This window comes from Vanessa atalanta, chromosome 4 (assembly GCF_905147765.1).
Source record: "Vanessa atalanta chromosome 4, ilVanAtal1.2, whole genome shotgun sequence".
In the NCBI taxonomy this organism is placed as follows: domain Eukaryota; kingdom Metazoa; phylum Arthropoda; class Insecta; order Lepidoptera; family Nymphalidae; genus Vanessa; species Vanessa atalanta.
In genome coordinates, this window is record NC_061874.1 from 7,614,846 (window position 1) to 7,641,666 (window position 26,821).

At 30.6% G+C, this 26,821-nt stretch overlaps 1 protein-coding gene across 1 annotated transcript; it reads left to right on the forward strand.

Annotated features, from left to right (window-relative positions):
- Positions 1-24,860: 24,860 nt before the first annotated feature.
- Positions 24,861-26,166, forward strand: LOC125077980. The gene is made up of 3 exons (XM_047690115.1): positions 24,861-25,123; positions 25,204-25,395; positions 26,122-26,166. The coding sequence occupies exons 1-3, from the start codon at positions 25,031-25,033 to the stop codon at positions 26,164-26,166; spliced, it is 330 nt and encodes a 109-aa protein (XP_047546071.1). The 5' UTR covers positions 24,861-25,030.
- Positions 26,167-26,821: the final 655 nt, after the last annotated feature.

Consider the following 26,821-nt stretch of genomic DNA (forward strand, 5'->3'; position numbering starts at 1 on the left):
TAGTCCATCGTTAAAATTTTGGTTAACAACTCCTAGATTTTAGAAATGTACAAATTATATAATTAGTATTTAATATAAATCTAAAAGACAATTTTATGTATCGTGATTCTATTGTGATTAAATTAAATTAAGTATTTATTCCTTGTAATAAATTACTTATGATATATATACTGTGTTATTAGCTTATAATCAACCCTGTGTTATATTATTTTGTCAAGATAACACCAGAATGTATGATGTAGATAATATTAACAGCACGTAAACATTTCGGTCTTGAACAAAAGCCTTATCATATTATAATTATAGCTTATTCCATTTCGCTAATCCAGTACTGAGTATACCTAATATTGCTTATCGAAGAACTCTTAAATACAAAAGAATATCGACTTAATATATCATTGAAATGAAATGTTAGAGAACCGAAATTTATAGATAAGATTTTATTTAAGCACGCCCTTTATAACCTATAAAAACATTGTTTTTTTATAAAAAGTAACGTTACCTTGACTTTTAAGGAAATTTCTAATTAATTACGTCTATCAACGTCATTGAAAAGTCTTGGAGTTTTCTTAATCAAATACTCTCAAAAATCTTGTTAAAACATTTAGTAATACAAAGAATTTAGTAATACAAAATTTTTCATTCATTTCACAAATATAACTTTTCAACTAATCATTGAATTTTTCTCTCATGTCACATGTGTTTTTCAGTATGTCGTCGATGGATCGAACGGCACAAAAACAATAATGAATCTGATTGGTGACAGACAGTATCGCTTAATTTGCACAGCTGCAACAATACTGCAATTCCTTTGAATTGAGCGTGTCTCGCTAACGACAACATACGAGCGATGTATCATACATTGATATAACTATTCGAGACATAGATCTACATTCCATGATCTAGTTCATGCGGATAACAGCATCAACATGACGTGACTAATGGCCATTACATCTTATATTACTTACGTAATGCAGCTCTTGCGTAATATACTATTGCCAGCGCGCGACTTAGATTATAACTGCGTTGTCACAGTAGGAACATGACTTCTATTCACAGCTTTCTATATAAATGTATGTAAACTTTTTACCTTTACTACATGTATATACATATGTATATGTATGTCTATTTATAAGCTTATTCTGTCTGAGCCTGGGATTATATACTAAAATGTAGTGATATAACATAATAAATATAATACAATTGAAAGGTACATTGCAATGATGGGTAGTCGTTACCTAAAGTGTAGGGTGGTTGGGGGCGGTCGAATGTTGTACCTATAAAAAATGGAGTTGGAGTACCATGGAGTCAAAGTATTCTTCATACAATATTCCTCAAGTTCAGTTCAGTGGTTTACTCGTGAAAGAGTAACAGAAAAAGTTACTTTCGCATTTATAATATTAGGACAGATTATTTTTGTATATTTTTAAATGTAACTGTTTAAATATTTCGAGAGCTTACATTATATGTACTATACTTAGAGACCTGGTAATAATAGGCTTACGAGTAGAAGATACAGTAATCGCCGCCTCTGGCAGACCTGAATTGTTAATTTATAAAAAAAGAAGATATTATTTACTCATGTCTGCTTCTGACGCTCTTTTAGAATCCAGGACACCCAGGACTCTGATATTCCAAAGGCAGTTTTAAATATGTTTTTGAAAATCTTTAAACTCACTCTAAGTACAAGTTAAAAAATCTACGTCTAAAAAATCAATGTATGATTTAAGCAACCGCTTTTACGAAGACATATTTCAAATATTCAAGTTCTACGTCTACCTTCTAAGTAATATCTACATCTATCCGCCTATTTTATTATATCTGTCTTATAGAGTTTCTTAGTTTAATGTACTATGTGTAAATCATTTATTTCCTACAAATTTGAAGAGCAGGAAATGTAAAACGCAGGGACATACTAAACTTCAATCGCTATATTTGTATATAAAACATGCGCGAATTATGCTGAAGTAACTTGATTAAAGATAAATTTTGGTTTACACTATAGTGAACAGATTTTGATAAAGATAAAATTTCATTTCCGACTGACTCGTTGGTCTATTGGCTATATAGCTACCGAGGTCTCGGGTTCAAAGCTCAGGTAGAGCCTAAAAAAGTTATTGGGGTTTTCCATCGAAAATTAGCTTTCTCAGTAGCATCCCGTAGTCTGAAAGTTGGAAGTATGTATATTCCCGTGCTTCGGAGAGCACATAAAGCCGTTGGTCTGCTCCTGAACTCTTCGTGGTCGTGACGGATTTGTTGTCACATCGGATTGCGAGAGTGATTGAATAGCGAGTTCATCTTTGTTTCATATTATAGTGAAAATATTATAGTTAGTTGGTCTACACCGATGGTGGCTAATCTCGAAGGTCGAAATCGGTCAGGACGACATAATTTTACTGCTGTTTCTAAGCATTTATAAAACTCATTGACACAAATATAAATTTCATATTCAATAGTTATTGCCATTTTTTGTATACAAATGTCTAATTTAATTGTATGACTTTTTATAATATTAACAACATCCATTTCTTTATATAAATATGTTCATATAAAATTGTATTTTCATTATTGTTGTTTATTGCTTTGTATTCGTAAAACATTTTCTGAATTCTTGATTAAAAAGTTTTGGCTTAAAGCAAAAAGAATTTGTGTGCTGATTCGGGAGGCGTAACAATGGGACCATCTCGAATCTGTGACAATCTCGGAATATTTTAGTGTCATTACACTTACAATGGAATCGTATAAAATGCGTCTGTGATTCCATGAATATCTGCGGGAGATCTGACTTGGTGCCAAGATATAATCTGTTATGGTGACATTATCTGAAGCTGGTCGACCCCTGCCAACTCTGAATCCGGCCAAAACTTAAGACGTTGTCGTTCTACTTTTAACTGCTTGTCTTTATGCGCTTTGTTCTAATAGAAATACTCATGCCAGATCTTAAGTTAAGTTTTAATCGAGATAGACACTAGTAGGCGTTATTGTATTTGCCATTTTTATATCACCTAAATAGCAAAATTTAAGTATAGATGATATTCTTTACAAATAAACGTATAACCTTTTAGTATCTTAACTTGCCAAACCTCATCGGATCAGGGTATTGGTGGGTACAAACATGGCATATTTCTATCTTATCCCTGTAGGTATCCTCACAATGTTTTCCTTCACTTCTAAGCACAAGATGAATTATTAATATAAAGTAAACACATGAAAATGTAGTGCTTGCCTGGGTTTGAAACTGTAATCATCGGTAAAGATTCAAAAAACTGTTCTAACCAGGACCAAGGTGGGAATTATTTATTACTATCATTATTTGTCTATATTCCTAAAATTAGTTGTAAAATTGTAATAAAAATTTAAGTAATATATTTTATTATTACTAGTTTAGTAATGTATTTTTTCTGGCATCATGCAAAGCCTTAAATATAATCAACGCGCTTTTTCAAAATTATAAATATATAAATGAAAGATGAATAAAGGTTAAACACGTGTAGTGTGTTTGTAATTTTACAGCTTACGTGTATATAAAAATCATAATTTCAGACTTTTCTATCGTACCTATTAATATTGTGTAAAAAACAAATGTTCAAGTACAGGGAACGGGTCCGGGTGTTAAACAACAGGCGACCCGCGTGATCGTGACAGTTTTGAGTTACAGACCCTGTCCAAACCTCTCGACCCACTGCCTCCCATGCCAAAACACGAACTGCTTTCTATACAAGCGCCCTTTACACGGCTACTAATGCCTGCTTTGTTAGCTTAAAGAAACCCGAGTTGAAACAAGATAATTATTATTTATAACATAAATGTTTTTAGTCTTGCAGTTAATATCCGTTTGGAGCTAAGAATACTAAAACAAGCAGACTAAAGTAAAAATAAATCATCCCCGGGCTACTTAATGTTCACTTAAAATAGTTTCATATGAGAATATAAGAGTCAAATATATTTTCAGAACGGCAATAAGTTTTCTTGTATTACCTTTGTATTTTTTATTAAAGCAAGCATTCGGCGCCCTATAAATCTGGTCCCCCACTCACTTCTGTACCAATTGGTGAAAATATTTCAGTTTTTATCCTTTATATGTATAAAGGAATAAACTTCGTTAATGCTACATACAATTGTTGAGAGTTGAGATTATACTATCTGTCAGTCTCAATTTTGAAGATTTTGGTTGTACTATGAATTTTTGCTAAAGATGAAATATAAACGATTATTATATAACAGTCTCAATCAATCCAAGCGATAATCCACTCATATTGTGCTAAGATAAGATAGTCTTAGCACACACCCACATCTTCATTTGTTGTAATATCTTATAATATTTCTGGTGAAAATTACGAAGCGTAAACAGTAATTTCATTGCGTTATATTTATTTTGATAAGTACTATATGACAAGTATATTGAACTATAGTTTTTTTTTATGGCATTGGTTGGCGGACGAGCATATGGGCCACCTGATGGTAAGTGGTCACCACCGCCCATAGACATAGGCACTGTAAGAAACATTAACCATTCCTTACATCACCTATGTGCCACCAACCTGGGGAACTAAGATGTTATGTCCCTTGTGCCTGTGATTACACTGGCTCACTCACCCTTCTAACCGGAACACAACAATACAGTGTACTGTTATTTGGCGGTAGAATATCTGATGAGTGGGTGGTACCTACCCAGACGGGCTTGCACAAAGCCCTACCACCAAGTTATCGTTTACTTGTGAAACAAAAATATGTGTATCTATAAAACGATGTTAGTAACATGCTGTGGCCACTTTTAGATACATACAATTTATTTTTATAAATATGCACTCTTTTTGGCTTCACCGGGAAAAAATGACGCTGAATTACAATTAAAATATTTCTTCCTAAAATTATAAGAAGTTTGCATGTAACCGCGTCTAACGTTAGCAAAAATTTAAATAAAAGAAAAATAAAATCATGCTATACAAAATATGTGACTTTAAAAAAGTAACAAAAATTTAAATTTATGAATATTAAGATACGTAATTTAACACAATTAATATATAGAAAAAAGCTGGTGTAAAATATTTTTAAATAGTATATCCTATTGCCGGCAGACCCTTGTCAGAGGAGGGCAGTGTCCTGGATTCAATTTAGATGAAGGAATGCGAATTAAACTGTAAGCGCTTTTACGAGGTATACGAGCAGGTACATTCAAATAAATTTGTTTCAACAAGTCACTACAAATAACCTATGTACATAAAGTTAGTACGTCGATTATACTGCGACGACAATCAAGCGAACTCATATTATTAATTTAATTATTATGAGTCGGTTGACCCATGTTACGAGTTTGTCTTAACTAAAAGTTGTGGGTTCTAATGTAAAAAATGATTATAAAGGTTGTCTAAAATCATTGTTATTTCGTTACAATCATTTCAAACTCTATTTGAAGTCTAAGTTTGGAAGTTAACCCGTTGACTGCAAACAGCAAATGGAACTGCCACTACTTATTAAAATACTAATAAATTATTAAAGCCCAAATCAGTATTTTTGAATAATATTTCAAAACCTAGGTAAATATTTTGGACATCAATAAAAAAAAACTTAGCGGAACAACAATTTTAAACAGACTTATATCCCAACTTTCATCCGTCGTGAGAGAAAAAATTTTTTTAATTCGCTAATTTAAAAAATATACATATTTTACTTAAAGCAGAAGAATACATACTGAATGCCGAATTTTATCATAAAATATTAACTTCCATACAAGAATTTCATTTCAAATTTCACCCACTGAGGAGGTGACCTTTCAAAACCTTTATATCGTCTTTTTCTCATAAATATAAGCTTAAACATTCATTCATCGCTTCAAATTTTCAAAACTACTGAACCACCATCCAGAATTTTCAAAAAAAAACTTAAATTTGAACTTAAGCCTAAATTTTATCTAGTTAGATCTACCGGGTTAGGCTGTGCGTTATATCTAGTCAGTATTTTTTTAGTGGATGTTTAAACTAAATCTTTGGACATTTCCGTACATTGTTAAAATATTTACTTTCATACAAATGTTGTCCTGACATTTAGAAATACAATAAAAAGACATAATAAGTCAAATAGATGCAGTGGCTATAAAGTGATGAGCGGACAAATATTTGTGACAATTGATCTTTATTTATATAGATAGATAACATACATTCTACTTAGTTCTCCTTACCTATACTTTGTTTTCTTTTAAAATATAACACGATTTACTAATTCAATGATTAAATGTTCAAACCATCAAATCATAATTAACAAAAAATATTAAAAACTTTATCGTAAAAAAATTATGGCACCATTCTCATGGATATAAAGTTTTAGTATCTGTTATAGTTTTACCAGCTTTAGCGCTTGGATCTAATAAAGTATAAACATTAAAGCAAAATTGGCGCTTACAAATGGAAATAAACTGTTATTTTGAAAAACTGTAATAGAAATATAAGTATTTTCGGTGCGATTAATTTGTATTTGCGACTTTTCTAATATTATTGGATACAATTAAATATGTTTCATAGGATGTATAAGAAGAAGGAGTTGCTTGTAATCATGGATATATTATGAAGTGAAGGGTATTATTAAAAATAATACAAATCGATAATATTATTTGACCTTTATTCTGGCGTCTTATGAAATACATTTTAGAACATATTTGGTATAAAACCTGTATTAAGCCTTAACCTTATAAAGATAATGTAGTTTGTATGTTGAAATATTATATTTTTCCTAACAAGACGACATTTTCATACGTCGATGGATTAAGCAGTACATTATTGTAATTAAAATTTCGAAAAACTATGTGAAATATTTCTTTCACACTTACTAAGATTAAACAATATGAAAACTATCGTATGACAAGTAGTGTAGTGTGTAAAGCAATAAAGTTGAGAGCAACATTAGCACCGTCTCATATCCAATGCTAATTTTTCTGGGAACTATTTTCTCTGCGTCCCGAGTGTTCCCCGTGACGTCTTTTCAACGTCTAGCCTTGGACAGCTTCCATTATGTAGAAATTTTATACTGATGCAGATAAACCATCTGTATACAGTAAAAATAATTTACACGCGATATTCACGGTATATTTTTCAGATACTTGGTTGTAATACAAAAATGAATAAGCGAAATGTTTGCAAAATAAATATATGATCCATCTTAACGATATGAGTAATGTTTCATTTGTCTTTATAATACAAGTCCTTGTGTCCAAGCTTGTGTCCTTTTTTGTTTTATTTGAAGCCTTGTATGAATGATTGTACGATTTCGTTAGGCTCTGATACAAAAGATATCTACTGATAACATCGAACAAACATGTAAATAGCTAATAAAAGCTGATTTATTTCATGGTGGCTGTAGATAAGTTAACGTAATAAAAGTTATTTTCAACATGAAACGAATAATTTATAAAATTTTAGTAATTCGTTTTGGAAATGTAAGAAAGTGAATTACTATAATTTCAATGTCTTTGAGAATAAGCAAACTTTTATTGTTTTTACAAGCGTTTATTTGTTGTTGTGTTTGTTTGTTCAGGTCAAATCTTGCAAGCTGATTTAAAACCAATCCATTTTACAAAAAATAATATTTTTCTATAATATCGAAAAAAGGTTTCTTACCAAAAAATTTGGACATTACCACCCATAGATATTGGCGCTGTAAGAAATATGTATGTATAATTCCTTTTATCACACCAATGTTCCATTAAACAAGGGAGCTGAGATATTATATCCCTTGCGTTACAATAACTGTTACACTGACTCACTTATCCTTCAAACTGGAACACAACAATAATAAGTACTGCTGTTTGGCGGTGGATCTAATGATGGCGTAGTATCTATCCAGACGGGCTTACAAAAAGCTAGGTAATTTGAATAATGGTCTTGGAAATCAAATTGTTTAATGAAAATTTCTCACGACTTTTTCCCCTCACTAAAATGTTACACTTAACTTTAATTACACTTAATATTTATATTACAATAGAAGAATATTTTATGTTCTGAAACAAGTCTTAATCTTTGAATCAATTTATACCAGCCAGCCCATGAATAATTCAATTAAGATTTCCTTGTTTTCGTCAATTTCCCGGTGTTGTTCCACATCGGCTACAGTCAGCCGATCAAATACGTCGGAATTCACTTACTATTTTGGGATCCATCGGAATTAGATGTTTGATCTACATTTGTTAGAATATATAAAATAACTTTAACCAATTTATCTAATATAAATTTTACATACGAGTATGTTTGCAAAAAGTTTTTTGCAGAATCATAAAAACTTTTCGCAACTGCACTAGTTAGAATTTGGAATGCTGGCGAAAGTTAGTACCTTATATTTTAATAGTTTTATTTAACTTACATGGACGTTGTTTAAAAATCAACATCAGCTTAGATCAGTTCTATCTCCGCGACGCGTTCACATTCAATTAACACTTTTTGTAGCGGAAGCACCGGGGCCGCCGGAAATTAAAAATGTCTCCTTTAGTGAATATTATGCCTGCATGACGTACGCATATTATATTATAAAACTCGTTTGTATGAATTCAGTAAAATTCTTTTAAAACAGGGTTTTCTATTTTCGTTTTAGTATATCTATACTCGGTCGTTTGTCCCGACAGATTGTCAACTCACAGTCAAAACATCGGAGTCTAGAAAGCTGATATTTGGAACATAGGTTTATTTTCTAATGTAAGAATCTGCTAAGAAAGGGTTATTTGGAAATTTCAATTTTACTTGGAGCGAATTGCATGGAAACTTTATATAAAATTTACTCGTGAGAAGTCAGGACGGGCAGCTGTCTTCCATTATTTTACAAATATTTTGCTATCTTCAAACAGTTGTATATTTACTACGTACGCATCGCAAGCATTAGCAACTTTTAGCATATGCACGTATTAAATCTTGGATATAAATGGATATGGAATATCAAAACAAACAATGTGTGGATAGGAAACAGAAGGTCTATTGGATTTGTTATATTTGTACGTAGAGGATGCTAAGGTGATCCACGAACCCAATGTAACATTGTTACCCAGGAGATTAGATAGCCGTGATGATTGCTAAAGTTTGATTGAGCTTTGGAACCCTTTTGTGAATCTTCTTGATTATTGCACACGTTATTGACTCGACCATATCGGTTGTATAATTTATCTCTTATTGGAGTTTATAAGATTTCTCTGTGACCTACTTTGATGCATACAACATAAATATTGACTAATTGTAAGACTTTGTGCCTGTCTGCCTCCTACATAGAAACGACGCTAAGATAATTGTACCATTAGACATCAACATTGTTTTGTTAGGTTTTTGACGGAAACTTAGGTAGTGTAATTACTAGTACAAGGTAAACAACGTCTCCAAGACCGAAAGGAGAGGTTTATAGTTCTTGCAGTCACAATGCCTATGGGGAAGGTGACCTTCAGGCAGCTCAATTGCTGACTTTTTTGACGACAACTTTATTTCGTAAACAAATAATAGGTCTTTTTAAAAATTCTATTTTTGTATATCATATGTGTTCTTACGTAACTTATTATATAGGTATTGTTGTGTTGCAGATTAACCCATTTACCAATTCACCTACTTTTAATATAAAAAAATATATATACATATAACATATATTTCGTACGGCGTGTAATGATAAAAAAGGCATTTTTTTATGTGAAATTTTTTTTTATTAGAAGCTTCGTTAAAGTGCCGTTACTAAAGAGATTGACGTCTGTTTTTTTTATTATTCTTCACCTGAAACAGTTGAATGCAAGCGGGATTGTTAATCATATTCATCATTCGCTTAATTGATGGCTTTTAATTTTTTGCACTTCATCAGCTGAGAGGCTAAGTACTGAGTCAACTTCAATTCAACCCAGTTGAAGTCGGCGCATTATTTTATATTAATAACACTGAGTCTCCGGCTGACGCCAAACTATCTTGGGCATACTTTTGCTAGTGTCTCGTCACCGCAGAGATTGTGATAGCACTGAGTGCGAATGGTGTTGATGAACGTACTTAACGTAGAAATATATCTGAGTCGGTCTTTACTGCAACCACCGATTGAGATCGAATGGCTCTATTTTTCTTTCCCGGAAATCACTAGTGTGATTTCAGTGTATCGAATATTTGTATATTGTTGTCCGAAATAACTATATTCCCATAATATAGTCCCACTTCCAGTTCATTGTAATATAATGTATGATACTGTAAAATATATATTGTGTTAAAATCTTTGTACTAATATTCAAAATGCGAAAGGAGGTTACAGTTTGTGTGTTATGGCTAAAGTTTTTAAGTTTCGCGCGGGTAAAGTCGCAAGTTTAACTAGTTTATTGGTAATATTGTTACGATAATTATTTTAATTTAAAACATATCCATGAATGAGCTCGATTTTCAATATAAATCAGTCAAACAACCGAACACTGTTCGTACAGTTCACAAAACATTTGTAAGTAATTCAAATTAGATATGATATTGATTCGTCTTACGCTCGCTTCCAACACAATCTTGTTTAGATGTATTTGTAGAATTACACGAATTTGTAACGCTCAGCGCAAACATGTTATGAAATAAACATCCATGTTTTGTTACACATCGTAATGTATGTTTGCTAGGGCGCATTTCCGTCGAGGCCGAATCGAAATTACTTTGTTTTGCCGTTGCTGACAAAGGATATGAAAGGTTAACGTCTCACTAAAATTTACTTCTGTAAGAAATAGTATCATTTCCGAAAATGGAAGAATATCCTCCCTCTGTTTTATCTTCGATATGAGTCCAAAAATATTCTACATACTTAATAAATATTATGATATTTTAGGGCAAAGAGAAAAACATATTCTTGTTATTGTAATAAATTAATAACCATGTTAAGGTACAATTACCGTTAAATAATGTATAAACAATTTTAATGCGCACTATAATACAATAAAATAATTTATTTCCGAACTTTGCATAGTTTTAAACTATATTTTAATACTAACTTTTGGGTAACTAAGTTTTATACTGTGGCTTTGGGGAGAAGTGACACCGACTATAAAGATACGTGTTGCTTCTTGCAAAGCGTACGTGTCTTTTAACTGTTGGATACAGCATCCCAAAACTTTCCTAATTATTATGTCTACACGTTTATAGAAATCGTAAATAATGTGGGGAATGTTGGAACAAGCCGAACCTCCTGTAAAAAGATTAGATAAAATATTGTGTTGGGTCAGTGTTTACCCCGAAAAAGTTTTCCATTACGTTGATAAGTTTAAAAAGCATATTATTATTAGAGGTTCTAACAGTACTATTATATTTATTTTAATAGGGAAGTCCAGTGTACTAGTATTTTGAACACTTTGACTCTTTGTATTTATATTATTGTAAACAGGTAAGATATGTATCCGTCTATCCCACCTTACTGTCTATTCAAATAGATAATTATATTACTTATAGATTCTGCTACCATTCCAATTTAATAATAATTATTATTATAAGGTAAAACTTGGAATATCTACAATAAAAAAGTAGTTATTGATTTACTTGTAAACCAGGTTTCAAAAACAGCATAGCCAGTATTATCGGAATTAATAAAAAAGAGTACTGAAAATAGAGTTTATCGTGTTTGATTTGATGGAGTTTTTTTTTTAAATACAAATTATAGTACTACTAGGTTCATGTTCTTAAAACGTTTACAATTATATGCATTTTTTAAAAACTTATATGGTTATTTAGTTATACAGTGCATAAAAATAAGTGCTAAAACGTTGCTAAATTTAATTTTTACATTGTTTGTGATATTTTTGTTATTGCTGTTAGTAGAAAAAATCATAAAAGTGTTAAAGTAACGCGATTAGTTTTATATATTTTTAGAATAAAGATATTTAGGTTTACAATGGACATACAAAAATAGTTTATCTTTCAATCGCCAATTTTCCAATTTTTATTCGATTTACAAAAAATTCGAACGTAAAACTTTATTGTATCCGAAATCCAATATCTACAAATTTGCATGACAATTGAGGGAAAAGCGTGGCTACTCAAATATCTGTATGAATTTGCATTTGCGACTGGCCTAAGTCCAAGCTGCCTGCAGCTATGACAGCTGCATCAGTCAACTGTTTGATGGTAATCGTCTATGGGCCCCTACAAAAATAACCTCAGCGACTTCTGCTTCTGTACTAATTTTCTTTATCAATAAACTTTTAGACTATATAGAAATTTTAAAAGTTCTTCGATTTCAATTATTAAAGCCAGATGTGAGAGAATATACTCGTATACCTAATAAAGCATATCATTTTAATTCAAAGAATCAATACACTCCTAACTTTCTAGATCTTTCTTTCGTAAAGTATTGTAAAAGGCAACTATATTTACTCAGATAGAGCCGGAAAGTTCTAATCTCGGCGTCGAGACAAAGCTGGGGGGCGTGACGGCATTCGCGATACACGAGCCAAATGCAAAGCTTTATTTAGTTTAAGGCGCCATTACACGGGTCATATAAACTGTCAAAGTTCGAGTACGCGGGGCGTCGCGGTGCCGCCGCGCTTTCTTCCTCCCGACTCTCGAATTCAAGCGATTGAATAGAAATCTTTTTCTTCGATGCTACGAAGTTTTGTATTTGTACCTGTTTATTTATTTTCGAACCGAATGTTAAATAGCTGATAGATTAATTTGATTACTTGTCAGTGTCGTAACGTAATAAGTCGACCTTAATGGCAAACAAGCGCACAACGCCAAGAACGCTTTCTTTCAAAATATAACATTAATACATGTGTAATTTATTTGGATCGTACGATGCGAAATGTGTCGGTTGCTAAATAAGATGTCACTCGCTAAAAAATAGAACAACGAGAAAGGAAGATAAGTTATTGCCCCATACCGCCCCGTGATGCAATTACTGGCCCGCAATTTGTTTTTCTATCCTATTTGAAATATCATCCTTTGTTTTCTTCAATGTTATTCGTGACAATTATTCATATTAATTATATGAAAATTTACCAAAAAATACGAACGAAAATTAAACATTATAATAATTGAGTATGTAGTTAGAATAAATGGCCATGTTCTACAAAAAAAAAAAAACTTTATTACTACAAACAAGCGTAAACAGTTTTCTTTTTCCTTGATTTTCTTCCCCTGTTTGTTCTTGCTTTCGATACTGTAATCAAGTTTACAGTTTGTCAATGTATTTGGTTCATTTATGTGGTGCGAAAATAAAATAAAATACAATTTTACAGCTTCGATAAAATAATTTTAACTAATAATTTCGATATTCACAAGCCCGGGATTCAAATACGTAGCTTACTTTTCTCATTATATTGCTTACGTAATTTGATTTAATTATAACATTTTAATAAGTCATTTTTAATTATTTTCATTTCCTGATTTTTTTATTTCGTTAATCTGTAATTACATTGTTGTATTACTAGAAAATTATAAACTCACGAGTAATATCGTGGAAATAAATTTCGCATTAACAACCTGTCTAGTCGCTTGATATCCATTTAAATTCCACGATTGTGATCAGACGAACGATAAATTTAATGACACGATGAAAACGTACTATATCGAAAACACCTAGGACAGAAACAATTTCTCGGCTACAAATCTTAGATGACATATATTTCGTGAAAACATCTTCGATATCTTGCCAGTATTTGTTGCAAGGAAAAATATTTTCATCCATTATTTATATTTCAGTCTTTTTTCACGGCATCAATTATATTTATAGCCGCTGCTCTAGAAATAGTTTCATTGATTGTTTTGTCTGCTGATTTAAAAGGCGCGGAGTTTAAAATCAAAAGCTTTATGTATCACGGTTTCATGAATTAAGTCTCGTTACGGAAAACCTTACACTTCAGTACAATCATTTTCAAACGTCAATAGTGACAAAAAAATATTCACTTAATTTATTCAAGTATCACAAGAACATGGCTACCGGAAGAATGTTGGCGATGGTTCTATAAAAATTAAGAATAAATGAAAAGTAGCAGTTTTTGACTTTCTTCCCCTGTTATAGAAGTTCAAAAACGTCTATGTCTTGTCCATATATACTTAGTTTTGTGTTTATGTTAAAACCAGTTTTATTTATTGTTTGTTTCAATGAACAGATGTTCACTTTGCCCATCTGAAACACGACACAATATTATATATACTACCAATGTACAATAAATGTAATTAAGAGAATCCGACAGACATTTCTAATGATAGTTCGTTTTAATATTGACAACAAATGATTTCAAATAAAAAAAAAAAAAAAAAAACGAAAAACATGCAACATTACTATATTATGACGAAATAGAAGAATATTAATTATTTTTTAAGCTTAAAAATACTGAGTAAACCTTTCCTTTTCGCTTATTTTGAATGAAAACAATCAAGTATCTCTATTTAGGGCGAGGGCACGGTCTGGTTAGTCGGTTGTCACACTGGGGTGAATAACAATAAGACCTTTAGTTCCGGCTCGCTTCGAACGTATTCAATCTGCGCGAGATCAAGACGTTGTATTAACTTGTGACGACACAACTTTCCCAGAAATCTTTCCCTTTTCCGTATCGTTACATAAAACAAACTTTCTTGTATTGTCTCAACATGCAATGAGAATCTCAATTCTATGACTACCCTTACAACATTTTAATTACAAAACTTTACTATGCTGGAATATAATAAATTATGTTTTATATAAACGAGATGTTTATATTAAACTTATTGCGTTGTGTATTTTACTGAATTAAGTTAATTCGTAAAATATGTTTGGAAAGTATATAAATAAAAGGAATATATTTCATAGAGTATAGACGAAGATATTTTGAAAGTTAGAAAAATAAGGTCGGTCGATTAATTAGACCTTTGATGGTAAGTAGTGACTTTTGCTGGTGAATATTAGCATATTAATGGATATACAACATGGTTATATAAATTATGTGATATGACTTGTACCTGTAATTACAGGGTTACACATCGGTAAAACATGTCAGTCGTATGGGTGATAAATGCGTTGCATAAATATAGTTACATTTTAATTTAATTTAGACTAGTCCAACAACAAAATTATTATTTAAAAAAAAAAAAATTATACAGTTATATATCTTCTATCTTTTTTACCAACTAGCTAAAACTGCGGCTTTATCCGCGCTAAATTTATTTAACTTTTACCTATATCACACAAGTCGGGTCAACCCCATTCTACACCCTGGATGGGTGAATTAAAAAAACTAGCTTATATCTATGACTCAAACTATTTCTAAACCAAATTTCATCTAAATCGGTTCAGTGACTTAAGTGTGAAGAGGTAACAGACAGAGTTACGTTCGCATGTGTAATATTAGTATAGATAATCCAATAATATGGAAGTTAGTACGATTAGATTATTTAACGCAAAGTTAAGTGAAGGCATTGCGGTAGAAGTCAAATTTCAATTATTATTTTTTTTAGATATATTAGCTGTGTAATACATAGCAACGGCTAGTCTAAGGTCTAAATTTGTATCGTTTGTAAGTAAATATTTATTGAACATATTCATACATAACTGCCGTCTTTATCATAATAAACGCTGCGATAGAATTCGAAATATATGAAAATTAATTGCCATAAAAGCGATCGAGTAATTAACAGTCATCGAGAGAACACCGCAAGCGTCCATTTTAAAATGATTGGCATGAGCCGAGAGTGATCCAAATGAGCGGCTTAAACACTCATTTGATATTCACATTTGCTCCGAACTGAGCGATACGAAGCGATGCAAATTACCTACTATTCGTTTAACCGTATTCAACATGTATCTGATATTGCTAACTACCTATAATATTATTAATACTTTTTATTCAATAACGTAAATATACCTATTCATTCTATAGTATTTTAAGTATTTTATTTAAATTTTTAATGTGATGAGTAATATGAAAACCTACATTTATTTTCAATAACTGATTCCGTTAGAGAAATTAAACTAATTTGTGTAAGTAGGTAAATGGGTGGTTTATTCCTTTTCATTATTTTAATATATTATATATATTTATCAATGGTAACGTTGGAGTATATTCGAGGGTCCGGTAATATGCTCATTACTGACTATTCACAATAAAATTAACAATGAAATGTAGCTTACTTTAAACATAAAGTAATTAGTTACTTTTCTGTATTATGGTATTTTTAAAAGTCCTCAAACGTGTAACAACAACAAATTATTAAAACCGTATACTAATTCCCTTATCAACTTGTTCCATTAGCGGTATATGCAAACTAATATCATAAGAAGTATGGCTGTGACGTTGTTTCAGATAAGCCGTTTAACATGAAACTTGCGAACGTACATCAAAATATCAGGCCTTGTTAGGGTTACCATAACAAATAGACTCTTCGGACAACTTTTTAAAGCTAAAAGGAAATAAGTTTTTTTTATCTTATGATTATTGTTAGCCTAACTTGTATTGTGTCCTTGTTTGTAGAAAGTATTAACTGAATGTACTGTTATATGCTTCTATTTAATAACGTAAACTATAGACGTCTTTTTCAAATCTTATTTAAGTACTTAATATTTTTTTATATTCTTAGTCCTGAGGATAAATGTAGGTATCTCCGCACTACTCGTTTCACATATAATATTAGTATTTACCTTTTACGCTCGAAAAAACGTTCAGTTTTATACTAAAAACATATATATTGGGTACGATCGACATTAGAGCAAGGGGTCAGGTTAAAACCTTGCACTTTGAGGGCTTTGCCTTTTATCCCTTTTTTAAAGCTATTATTAAGGAATAAATGGTGACCCTAGACGTGGCTCAACTTCCAATAGCGCAACTAGCGCCTCAGGTTTTAGTGAGCGCTCTATGACCTACATAGACGTTGACTCTATTTGATGCCATCCGAAACTATATTATTTAACAGTGACATGTTTCTGAAAAGAGTCCTAATACCAAATCATGTTTTTTTAATTTGTAATATTCTATATCCTTATCTGAATATAAATTTCTAATATAATTAAAAGTCTTAAATAATTAGAAGCAATTTCATGATTAGTTTATGTTGCCTCGTTCGTGTAATAAAATTAACTCAAATTAATATATTCAACTGATAAAGCAGAGTCGCTAGAACACGTAAATCTCAACCGGAGATTGCGAACTCAAACCGTTAGAAAAAAGTAAAGGTGTAAGGGAATCCACTACAACGCGATTTTTAAGGTATTTTCTGCCTCCTGCATTGTGGGCTTTTGGTCTGTTTGAATTTTGTGATATTTTTTCATCCCATATTAATCTATAAATAATTATATTCACCATGGTTTACCTGTAAAAAATAAAAAAATCAAAATTGGATATAATTTTATAGTTTATAATAATTTTATAAAAACGGTGTAGGACATAAAGATCACCAATAGAACATCTGACTCATTATCATAGCTGTAATGACAATTTAGACGATTAATGGATCTTATACCGCAACACACTATACTATACTATACTATACTACACTATACTTTGTTAATAAAACTATAGAACAAAATTATTTTTATTGACTACTTATTACTTTTTTAACGAAGCCTAAAAACTGTCATTTTTTTTAATGTCATATTTTTCATTATAATTGTCTTAAATATGTAATAATCGGCTATTTTATTCCAGCATTTTCAAAGTTGTTAATTAAAAGTCATTAAAAGCTTAATTTCAACATTGTTGGTAATTAAGAAGATTCACGATCTACGAAACGCTATTATCTTCCTAAAGTAAGTACTTCACAAATTATGAAGATAGAAACTACCGGTGATAAAATGCTTGTAAAAAAACACCCTTTGGTTTAACTTGAATATATTTTTGTAAATATATATAAGAGAAGAGTAACAAAAAGATGGTAAGCGGTCACCTCCGTTCATATGCATAATTATTTTACGAATTATAAACAATGTCTCCTACCATGGGATGATATAACTTGTGTCTGTAATAACACTAGCTCACCCTTCGAACCGAAACAGCAATACATAGCATTCGTGTTTGTCGGTAGAATAATTGATGAGTGACGGCTCTGCCTCTAAGCCCTACCGCGGTATTTGTATATTATAGAGCATTTTCTATTTCAATCGTATTTGTTTTATGTTAGATGGTTTTTATATAAGGATAATATGGTTAACGTTTTATTCTCAAATAAGTTAATGAGTCACATCTATGAAAATAATTCAGGAATTTAATTATGCAAATTTAGTTACATGTCTAACTAATACATCCCTTCCAATACAATGATTTACGTTAATATACACGTAAAGTTATTAAAGCCATCAATAGGATAATTTATAAGATGTATTTTATTAATAACCAGACATTTAAAACATATTTTGAAATTAGAATTCCAGAAATTCTGAGAAATTATATTATATTATATATGTATATAGAGATGAAATATAGAGATTTACACATCTACTATAATTAAGGTAACTAATACTAATACTTTTATGATAATAGTAGAACTTAATGACATTATTTTAACAATTTCAAGCAACATTTCTAAATGAATCCCTTCAAAAATATAAAATGATATTTTTTACAATAACCGATTGACAATTTACTATAACGAATAGAAAACAACGGTATTTATCCATAATATATATATTTATCTGAAACATTTGCAAAATTTGTTTCTGGAGGGAAGAAAATACGACAAAATTACCAGAATGTCTGCCTGTCTCGCAGGATCGCTCCTAATTACCCCTACGTCACGGGCACACCAGTGATTGATTGTAACACTAATATATCTGACAATCTAACAATGATATGTGTGACGTTTGTACGTTTGTATATTGTCCTTCTTACGCCTTATGTATTTTCTGTTTTCTTTTGTAAATAAGATAGAGAGATTATGAAGGCTATCTTACTTTAATATTATAAATGTTTTTTGAAAGGTTGTGTGATTCTATAAGGTTTATTGCTAAAAAAATATAAATAAGTCAGTTTGTCGTTCAATATAACATTCAACTCGGCACGTTTATTTCCTAATATTATATATATAAAAAAAAAAAACATTAATATTATTAAAATTTAATTTAGGCCCAGCAAAGGCGGCGTACGACAACTAGTTTGAAATAAATATAAATTATAGTGTACACAATAACAAATGTTAAAATATGTAAACTCCATTTTAGAACGAATAAATTTTATTTTCATAACCTTCATTCTATCAAAACAAACACCAAGCTTACTCCGAATGAAATATTGCCTGTCGAGTTTTCTTTAATAAAGAACCAGTGAACCTTTTAAACTGTTAACATACTTTCCATCTTATATTTCATTAAATAAAGTGTCATAATGCAAAGCATACTAATATGACATGACGTCAACTTTATCATTTAATATACATATTTTATTTATGCGAAGCTACCCGAAGGAAAAACAACATTACTAGAACTTACCCTCTTTCACATTTGTGAATATTATTCATTGTTTCAGTCTTTCTCCTTGTATGATAATATGTTACAAGGGTGTTATCTTATATCCTCTTAAGATGAAAAATTGTACCCATTCGAAAAGTCTTGATATTTGAAGTCATAGATTCTAAAAGACGTAATTCTCTTTGGTATTGTGTAATTAAATTTATTTTTAATAAGACTTTAAAAGTATAAACATATTTCTTAAACATACAATGACTTATGAAATTCACGAACTTATATTTTAATTGAAACGATATAAGTTTCATAAACGGAAGAAAGCTCTAATTAAGTCTCTACCATCATTATTACACTCGAAATTGGATCCAGGAGATAATCTGGCGAACAGTTGAGGTAAGCGGTGTTTCATTAATTTCTCGTAGCCTAGGGGACTTAGACGCGAAGTTAATCGGATTTTCTGTACAAGTTGAGGCACTTTCAAGTGCGATGGAAGGGTGCGAGTACGCTACCCGCGTGGTTAACGTATCAACGAATTAGGTGGACAATGTTAATAATTCTTATTCAGGACAAATGAAACTAATTATGGAATACTGGCTTAAACTTCGGTTAAATATCCCCATAATCTAATTATTCCATCGAAAAATAGTATCTAACAATTATTACTATAGAACTTTACTGCTTAAAGGCTGAATGAGCAATTTGTATTACAGATAGACCAGTAACGTTATCAAATGTGCTTTGATTGACTCAAAGTCGATTTTTTTCAATGGATCTTTAAATTACGAAAAACAGTCTTGAAATTCACCGCAAAATACAAATGTGAAATGCCATAAAGTGATATGGGATTATAATAATAATACAATTGAAAGCATACGCGTATCGAAACCGTATAACCGTAAGTCGGTTGTCAAAATTTCAGTAATGACATACGCAATGTGTTCTAATACAATGGCACCACATAATTATGACTTTCATTAGTAATAATTGGGTTGAACTTCTACTTTTTATGTAGAAAGAATCTCAAATCATTTTGTATTATTAATTTTTTTTATTTTTGTCTTCATAGACAAAATATTTTAATATAAATTTTAACTAATAATTATAGAGAATCAAAAATATTAATTCTAGTATAATATGACAACAATGATTGATGACAGTACCTAACGCAAGTTGTTGCTATTTGGAATCTTCTAACTTGTTCTAGTTCCTGCATCTTTGATTCACTACATTATGATAACGAACGAACATCGAACATGCGATAAATCTCACCAACAACTAACATTTATCAGCCAGGTTAACACCTAACACACGTTTCCTCAAATTATGTTCTCTGGTAACGGGAAAACTAAATTTCGTTGTATTTAATCATCGTACAGAAAATTTCGATTAATTTAAAATTCGTGTAGGTATATTTTCGATTATGTCATAATGTTCCAGAACGCCAACTTTGTATACACAGGAAAAACACTACATAGTCTGAGAAATAACGAATGATGGTCACCCTAAGCGTGAGTAACGCGAGCTTCGGTGATGTGGCGCAGTATCGCGATCAGTTCGTGCATCTTCAATTTGCCACGTGCTGGAGACGAACGAGCAATGTAGTCGAGATAAATAGCACTAGAGTCCGATATTTATCAATCACGATTTACGTATACATTTTTTATCGAGTATCGTGGAATTATATTACATTAAAAGAAACGACGATCACACATTGCAGTATCCAGAAAAAATTAAGATTCAGGTTTATTAAATAATAATACCGCCCCATAAATGTCCCACTACTAGACAAAGCCTATTAAGGATAATTATCCTGGATATTGGATAAACATTAATTAAAGATATGAAAACCAGTAGTTCATATCCGAATTGGAACCCGCGAATTTTAGTTGTCATCGTCGTTCTACCCGCTGGACTATCACGGCTTGCATTTCATTAAATAACTTTAAATATAAATATTTGCTTTATACATTCGTAATTGATAATGTCAATAAATACTTCAACAAAATCCGCTATCTAGTTAAATATCATTTAAACATGCATGTACAAATTTAATTTGAATCTGATAGCTAAAATTATTTAGTTAACAAATTACGGTGCTTAATATAATTAAAGGTTTATATGTAGCCGTTAAATGTTATTATTATAATGCTTTAAATAAATTGATCATTATTGCATATGTTTTAAAATTATTAACATTGCCTATATATAGTACGATAAACATATATAAACAATTAAACATACTATTAGTGTATTTTGAGAGATTACAGATCTCAATAGCCCAAATGAAAAAATCTTTTTTCATTACGCATTCAAGACATTTTTAAAGATATCTGCCGAAGTGAATCAATTAATATAAAAAATAAATTAATCGAAATTTGTATTCAGATATGTAGTAATTTGCTAACAACCAATTGCGTGGTCGACATAACAATCCTTTTTCACCAGAAATATATTACATATAGAATATAATAAACTTCGTAAGAAGAGAGAGACTAAACTTTATACAAAATAATTCAAAACAAAATTGACAGATCAGAAAAAAATTAATTACATTTAAATGTATTCTTTTGTTGTGTTTTTTTTTAAATATAATCTTAGATTTTTTTCATTTTTATCTGTTTGTAGATATTATAGCATTGCATTCTTTTGAAAATTTCCTAACGGTTTTAGGTAATACATATCATTAGACATAATAAAATTAATGATGTCATAGGTATTGTACAAAAACGTATATGTATATTTTACTTGAACACAAGACATATTAATGATGACTCGTCTTGCTTTCTTTTTTGCAGTTTAATATTTGAATAAGTCATTTTTAAGCTTAAGCGGTACAAGCGTAATATTTCTATGTATGTACATACTATTTCTAATTATTATTTGTATTCGAATAAAAAGTAATGAAAATAAATACAAATTTAAAAAGAAATAATTGCAAAGTATTTAAAGACATAAACACTATTATGATTTGCAAAATTAATCCCATACATATATAAGATATATATATATATGACCTATATATTTATTAACTTTCTTAAATATTTTGAAGTAATAATTTGATTCTAGCTCCTGAGCTGGCAGCCTGGATCTGCATTTATATACAATTTTATCCTTTTATAGAAATGGAAAGTATATATTATTATACCAGATTTATTTGAATGTTTTGAATCTTAACTTAGATCGATTTAAATTTTAAATCTCAGATTGTACATCGTAGTTTCCGCACTTGAGAGACAGTGCACGGTTGCTCTAGTCCAAACAAAAGTACTAATTTCATCCGCTTAAACTTTGAAGTTAAATACTAATTCATTATGACTGTACATAATTAAGTTTGACACTTAGATAGATGGAATAGCAATAGCCCTGCGCACGTAATACAATGCTATTAATTTTAGGCGGGCGAGGCGGTCAGACCACAGGCGGCGGTTTGACGTATTATCGTCGCGCCGCACCACTTAGCGCTGCCTCTCTGCTGTCCGACATGAGCCTCTGCGAACCGCACTTCTGAATAATATATAGTCGCACCCCAGTCTAATAGTAATTTTTTTAAGAGGTTGTCATACTCGTTTTTCGTTGTAAAGTTTTAATACCACTTTTGTTTTTATTTTGTCCATCTAACAATTAATTATTCAATTTCGATTACGTAGAACATGAAATATATTGCAAAATGGCCTATATTAGGTACATTTATTTTATAATAGCTACTTGTATTCAATATAAAAACAAAAACTCCCAATATCATAATAACGTAATATCAAAAATATGTTTAATAAAATCAATTTCTCAGTTTTGAAAATACAATAGTTTGACATTAATAAAATTAATTGAATAAGTATTTTGTAGTCGGAATATAATGAATAAAAAATAAGCAATTTAAATTGGTCATTAATATTTATTTATATTATATTTTTACTATATCGTAACATTTACAACCAAAAGTAGTGAAGTCTAATTACCCATTTGAGAAAATCCTCAAACGTAAAGGAACTTTAAGGATATAGTCTGTGTGCGTGCTGCTATAATATTAATGAAAACCGGCTCGCACTGTCGTTCGAGTCTAGAATGGCAAGCAAGCAAACGCTATCTTAAATTGCGACTTATTCCAGCAATGTAATACAATACCTCTTCCAATTCTATCTTAATTTCCACCGGAAAAAAACATTACTGAGAAACCTTCTTCTATTTTTTTATAATTTGTATTATACGAATGGAAAAATGAGCCACCTGATGGTAAGTGGTCCATAGAAATTGGCGCTGTTAGGAATATTGTATGTTCCTGGCATCGTCAATACGCAACCAACCGTGTATACGCTAATTTTGTGTTCCTGGTTAAACTTGTCTGGCTGATGAGTAAAAGGTACCTGACGGGCTTGCACATACATATATATAATTCGCATCCCATTTAAGCACTAAATGGTATATTTAAATATAATTTTATATTACTAAACCCTGAACTAGTACTGACAGTTAATGCATGTTATACACCTTACTTTTACAAAGAGTTTGCTATCGTAAAATTTTATATTATAGCCGTTCGTAAAAATTGTTAATATGGTATCGAGGTCATAATATGCTTTTATATAGGTAAGTATCTACTGACCTGTGTTATGTACATAGAGTTAAGTAGGTAACGTAGTTCTGAAAGCGCCAACCCACAAATTTGAAAGTTGGCCAAGTTGTATCGACAGGGAGCATTTGCGGTCCCAAGCAACGCGCTTCAGTATCCGCTACACTGAGCAACTTGGGTTTGCTTTTATCTTGTACCGTACAACTGATATTATTTTATTATTTAACAATTTACGGTAAGTCTGTTCAGTCCAACTTCAACTTCGTATTTTATTCATTCGATGAAGTTACATTTTAAACAATGAATCAGCATTGTACTAATATTTTGTTTTGTTTAAAGGCTATATTATATATATATGACTAATTATTTCATCATAGGAAAATAACAAAACAATTTCTCTCAACATTAAATTCAACCACTACAGTTAACAACACTTCTCGTTCGTACTCACTAAAAACAAATGTCTGCTAAAATTAGCTTCGTAAGCAAAACCTATTAAAAGACATAGGAGGAAATGTGCTAGCAACCTGCGCAAAATTTACTTGTTGGCGTCTGCGCTCAAGTAAGCAGAGTAGCTTGGAACAGGGCCGGGTAATTGAACTAATAAATCTAGCCGTGTAACTGCGCTCTCGACTCGCTCAGGATCAAGGCGAAACCATTAAACCTTCGCTCAGATTTCTCTCTCAAACTCGCCTACATTTGGTCAAACGAAACTTTATTTCGGTTTTATTATTCTTGTCTTCGAATATAGAATTCTGATAAAATTAGTTAACGAAACAAAGCACTATTCAGTTGTTTCATTCGGTAATGTATTTCAACGATTTAATCTTGCATTCAAAATTACGTACCAATATTTGTCGCATACAACGAGTTTATATCTGAAATTCAACAGTCATTTGTTTCAAAACACTATAACATTATCGTTTGTTATGTTTTTACAATCACGACATTCCTGTTCAACCGATAATGTGGTTTCATTTCAAAACGAGAAAGACATATTATATTGTATTCGTTACAGTTATTTTTGTTAGTAATATTTTTATAACACATCAGGTGAATATTTTGGCTTTTAATTTGTTTATTTAGTTTATCTTAATTATTAATAGTGCTTTGATTTAGTTTGAAAATGTTAATCCGATGCAGTCAATGGAATCATTTTTAGAAGATTTAAATGTGCGAAATAAAGGTTACCAAAAAATTAATAAAAGTGTCTCAGAGCGATACGATGTTGTAAGTAAAATTTAAGATTTATTGCTTGAATTAAACAGTTTCAAACTTATAAAATATTAAAAAAAAATTACCTTTTCTAGTATAAAAAAAATCAGAGCATTCCATCAAATGTTGTACTAATGATGAAACTCATATCTTATTACGAGGATAAGTTTAAAGTTGCCAATCACGAACCCACCGAGAGAGACACAACTTCCTTCTCTGTACGAATAGAGAAGGAAAATTATAACGGAAACAGAGTAATACAAAGAGTCGGGTTTAAACCCAAAGAAGTATGTCAATAAATTATTTTATTATATTTTACGTAATTAAGACAAAAGGCTTGAAGTCATACCTCTCTAAAGACTTTTGTTAGTTTTACACTATTGCTTAAATATCTTTTTATATATAATATTATGTGTATTCCATAATCTAATATTATATATAAAAGCGAAATACCACTCACTGATGAATCACAAAATCTCAAAAACTTTAACTATAACCTACAAAGTTGAAATTTGGCAGGTAGGTTCCTTATAGACCGAGTCATACATAATAATATTATGAATAAAGATTAACAACCTTAAGGGTTATACCTGCAGATAAAATAGAAGTGGTAGAAAGAAAACTAGCTACATTTGGCTTAAGAAATAACATAAATGTAATTTTTGAAATTTAACATATACAATATGACTGCAATTGACTGGCAATTGGGCCATCTTATGGTAAGTGGTCACTGCCAAAAGTAAACATTGTCACTATAAGTAATTTTCACCATACTTTGCATTGTCAATGCGCCACCAGCGTTGGGATTAAGTTATTACGCTTTTTGTGCCTAATTACACTAGCTCACTCACTCTTAAAACTGGAGCTCAACAATACTAAGTAAAACTGTGTGGTGGTAGAATATAATGTATAATGAGTGAGTGGTATCCAGATGAGCATGTACAAAGCATTTCCGGTGAGTTGTTTATATAAAGCTATAATAATAAAATGTAAATTTGTTATTTTTTTTTCAGCGCTACAATAATAATGTATTAATACCGGAAGTGATAATTGCGTAAATTAAAAATAAGTAAAGCAGAAATAAAAGCATAATTGCAATTAAATATTTTTTTAATTTATTTAAAAAAATTGAAAATGATATAGGCTTCTCAATTACGGAAAACTAAATACATAAATGGAACGTATTGTACAAAAACATTCAACACACAGAGACAGAAATGATATTAAATACTAAGTTATTATGATTAAAAATAGAATATGAATGTTCTATATTTCTGCAACAGCAATATTTTTTTATCAATTATGTTTTTTGTATATTTTTTATTCAATCTCAACAGTTTGTTTTTTATTAAACTTTATGGTTTTGTCTTGTTTGCTCACATCTACTTAAAAAAAAAAATAACAATAAATGTACACTGCAAGCATTAAATATAACTTATATCAGTGGAGTAAATCTCTTACTTAGAATAGTTAAAATGGTGCTCAAGTTATAAATAAAAAACAATTTCAAAATTAAATTGAAAATAGATTTATTATTAGACACATAAGTGCGGAAATGTGAAGCAATAATTAACAATTCAGTGATTTCAGTGGAGTGCACTAATTGTGTAACAAAAGTTAATAGGTTAAAGTAATGGCTGGTTAGAATGTAATTTACTGTGGTATACTGAAAATTTGGGTTTATTGTTATTTTAAGTGATACTAAATTCACAC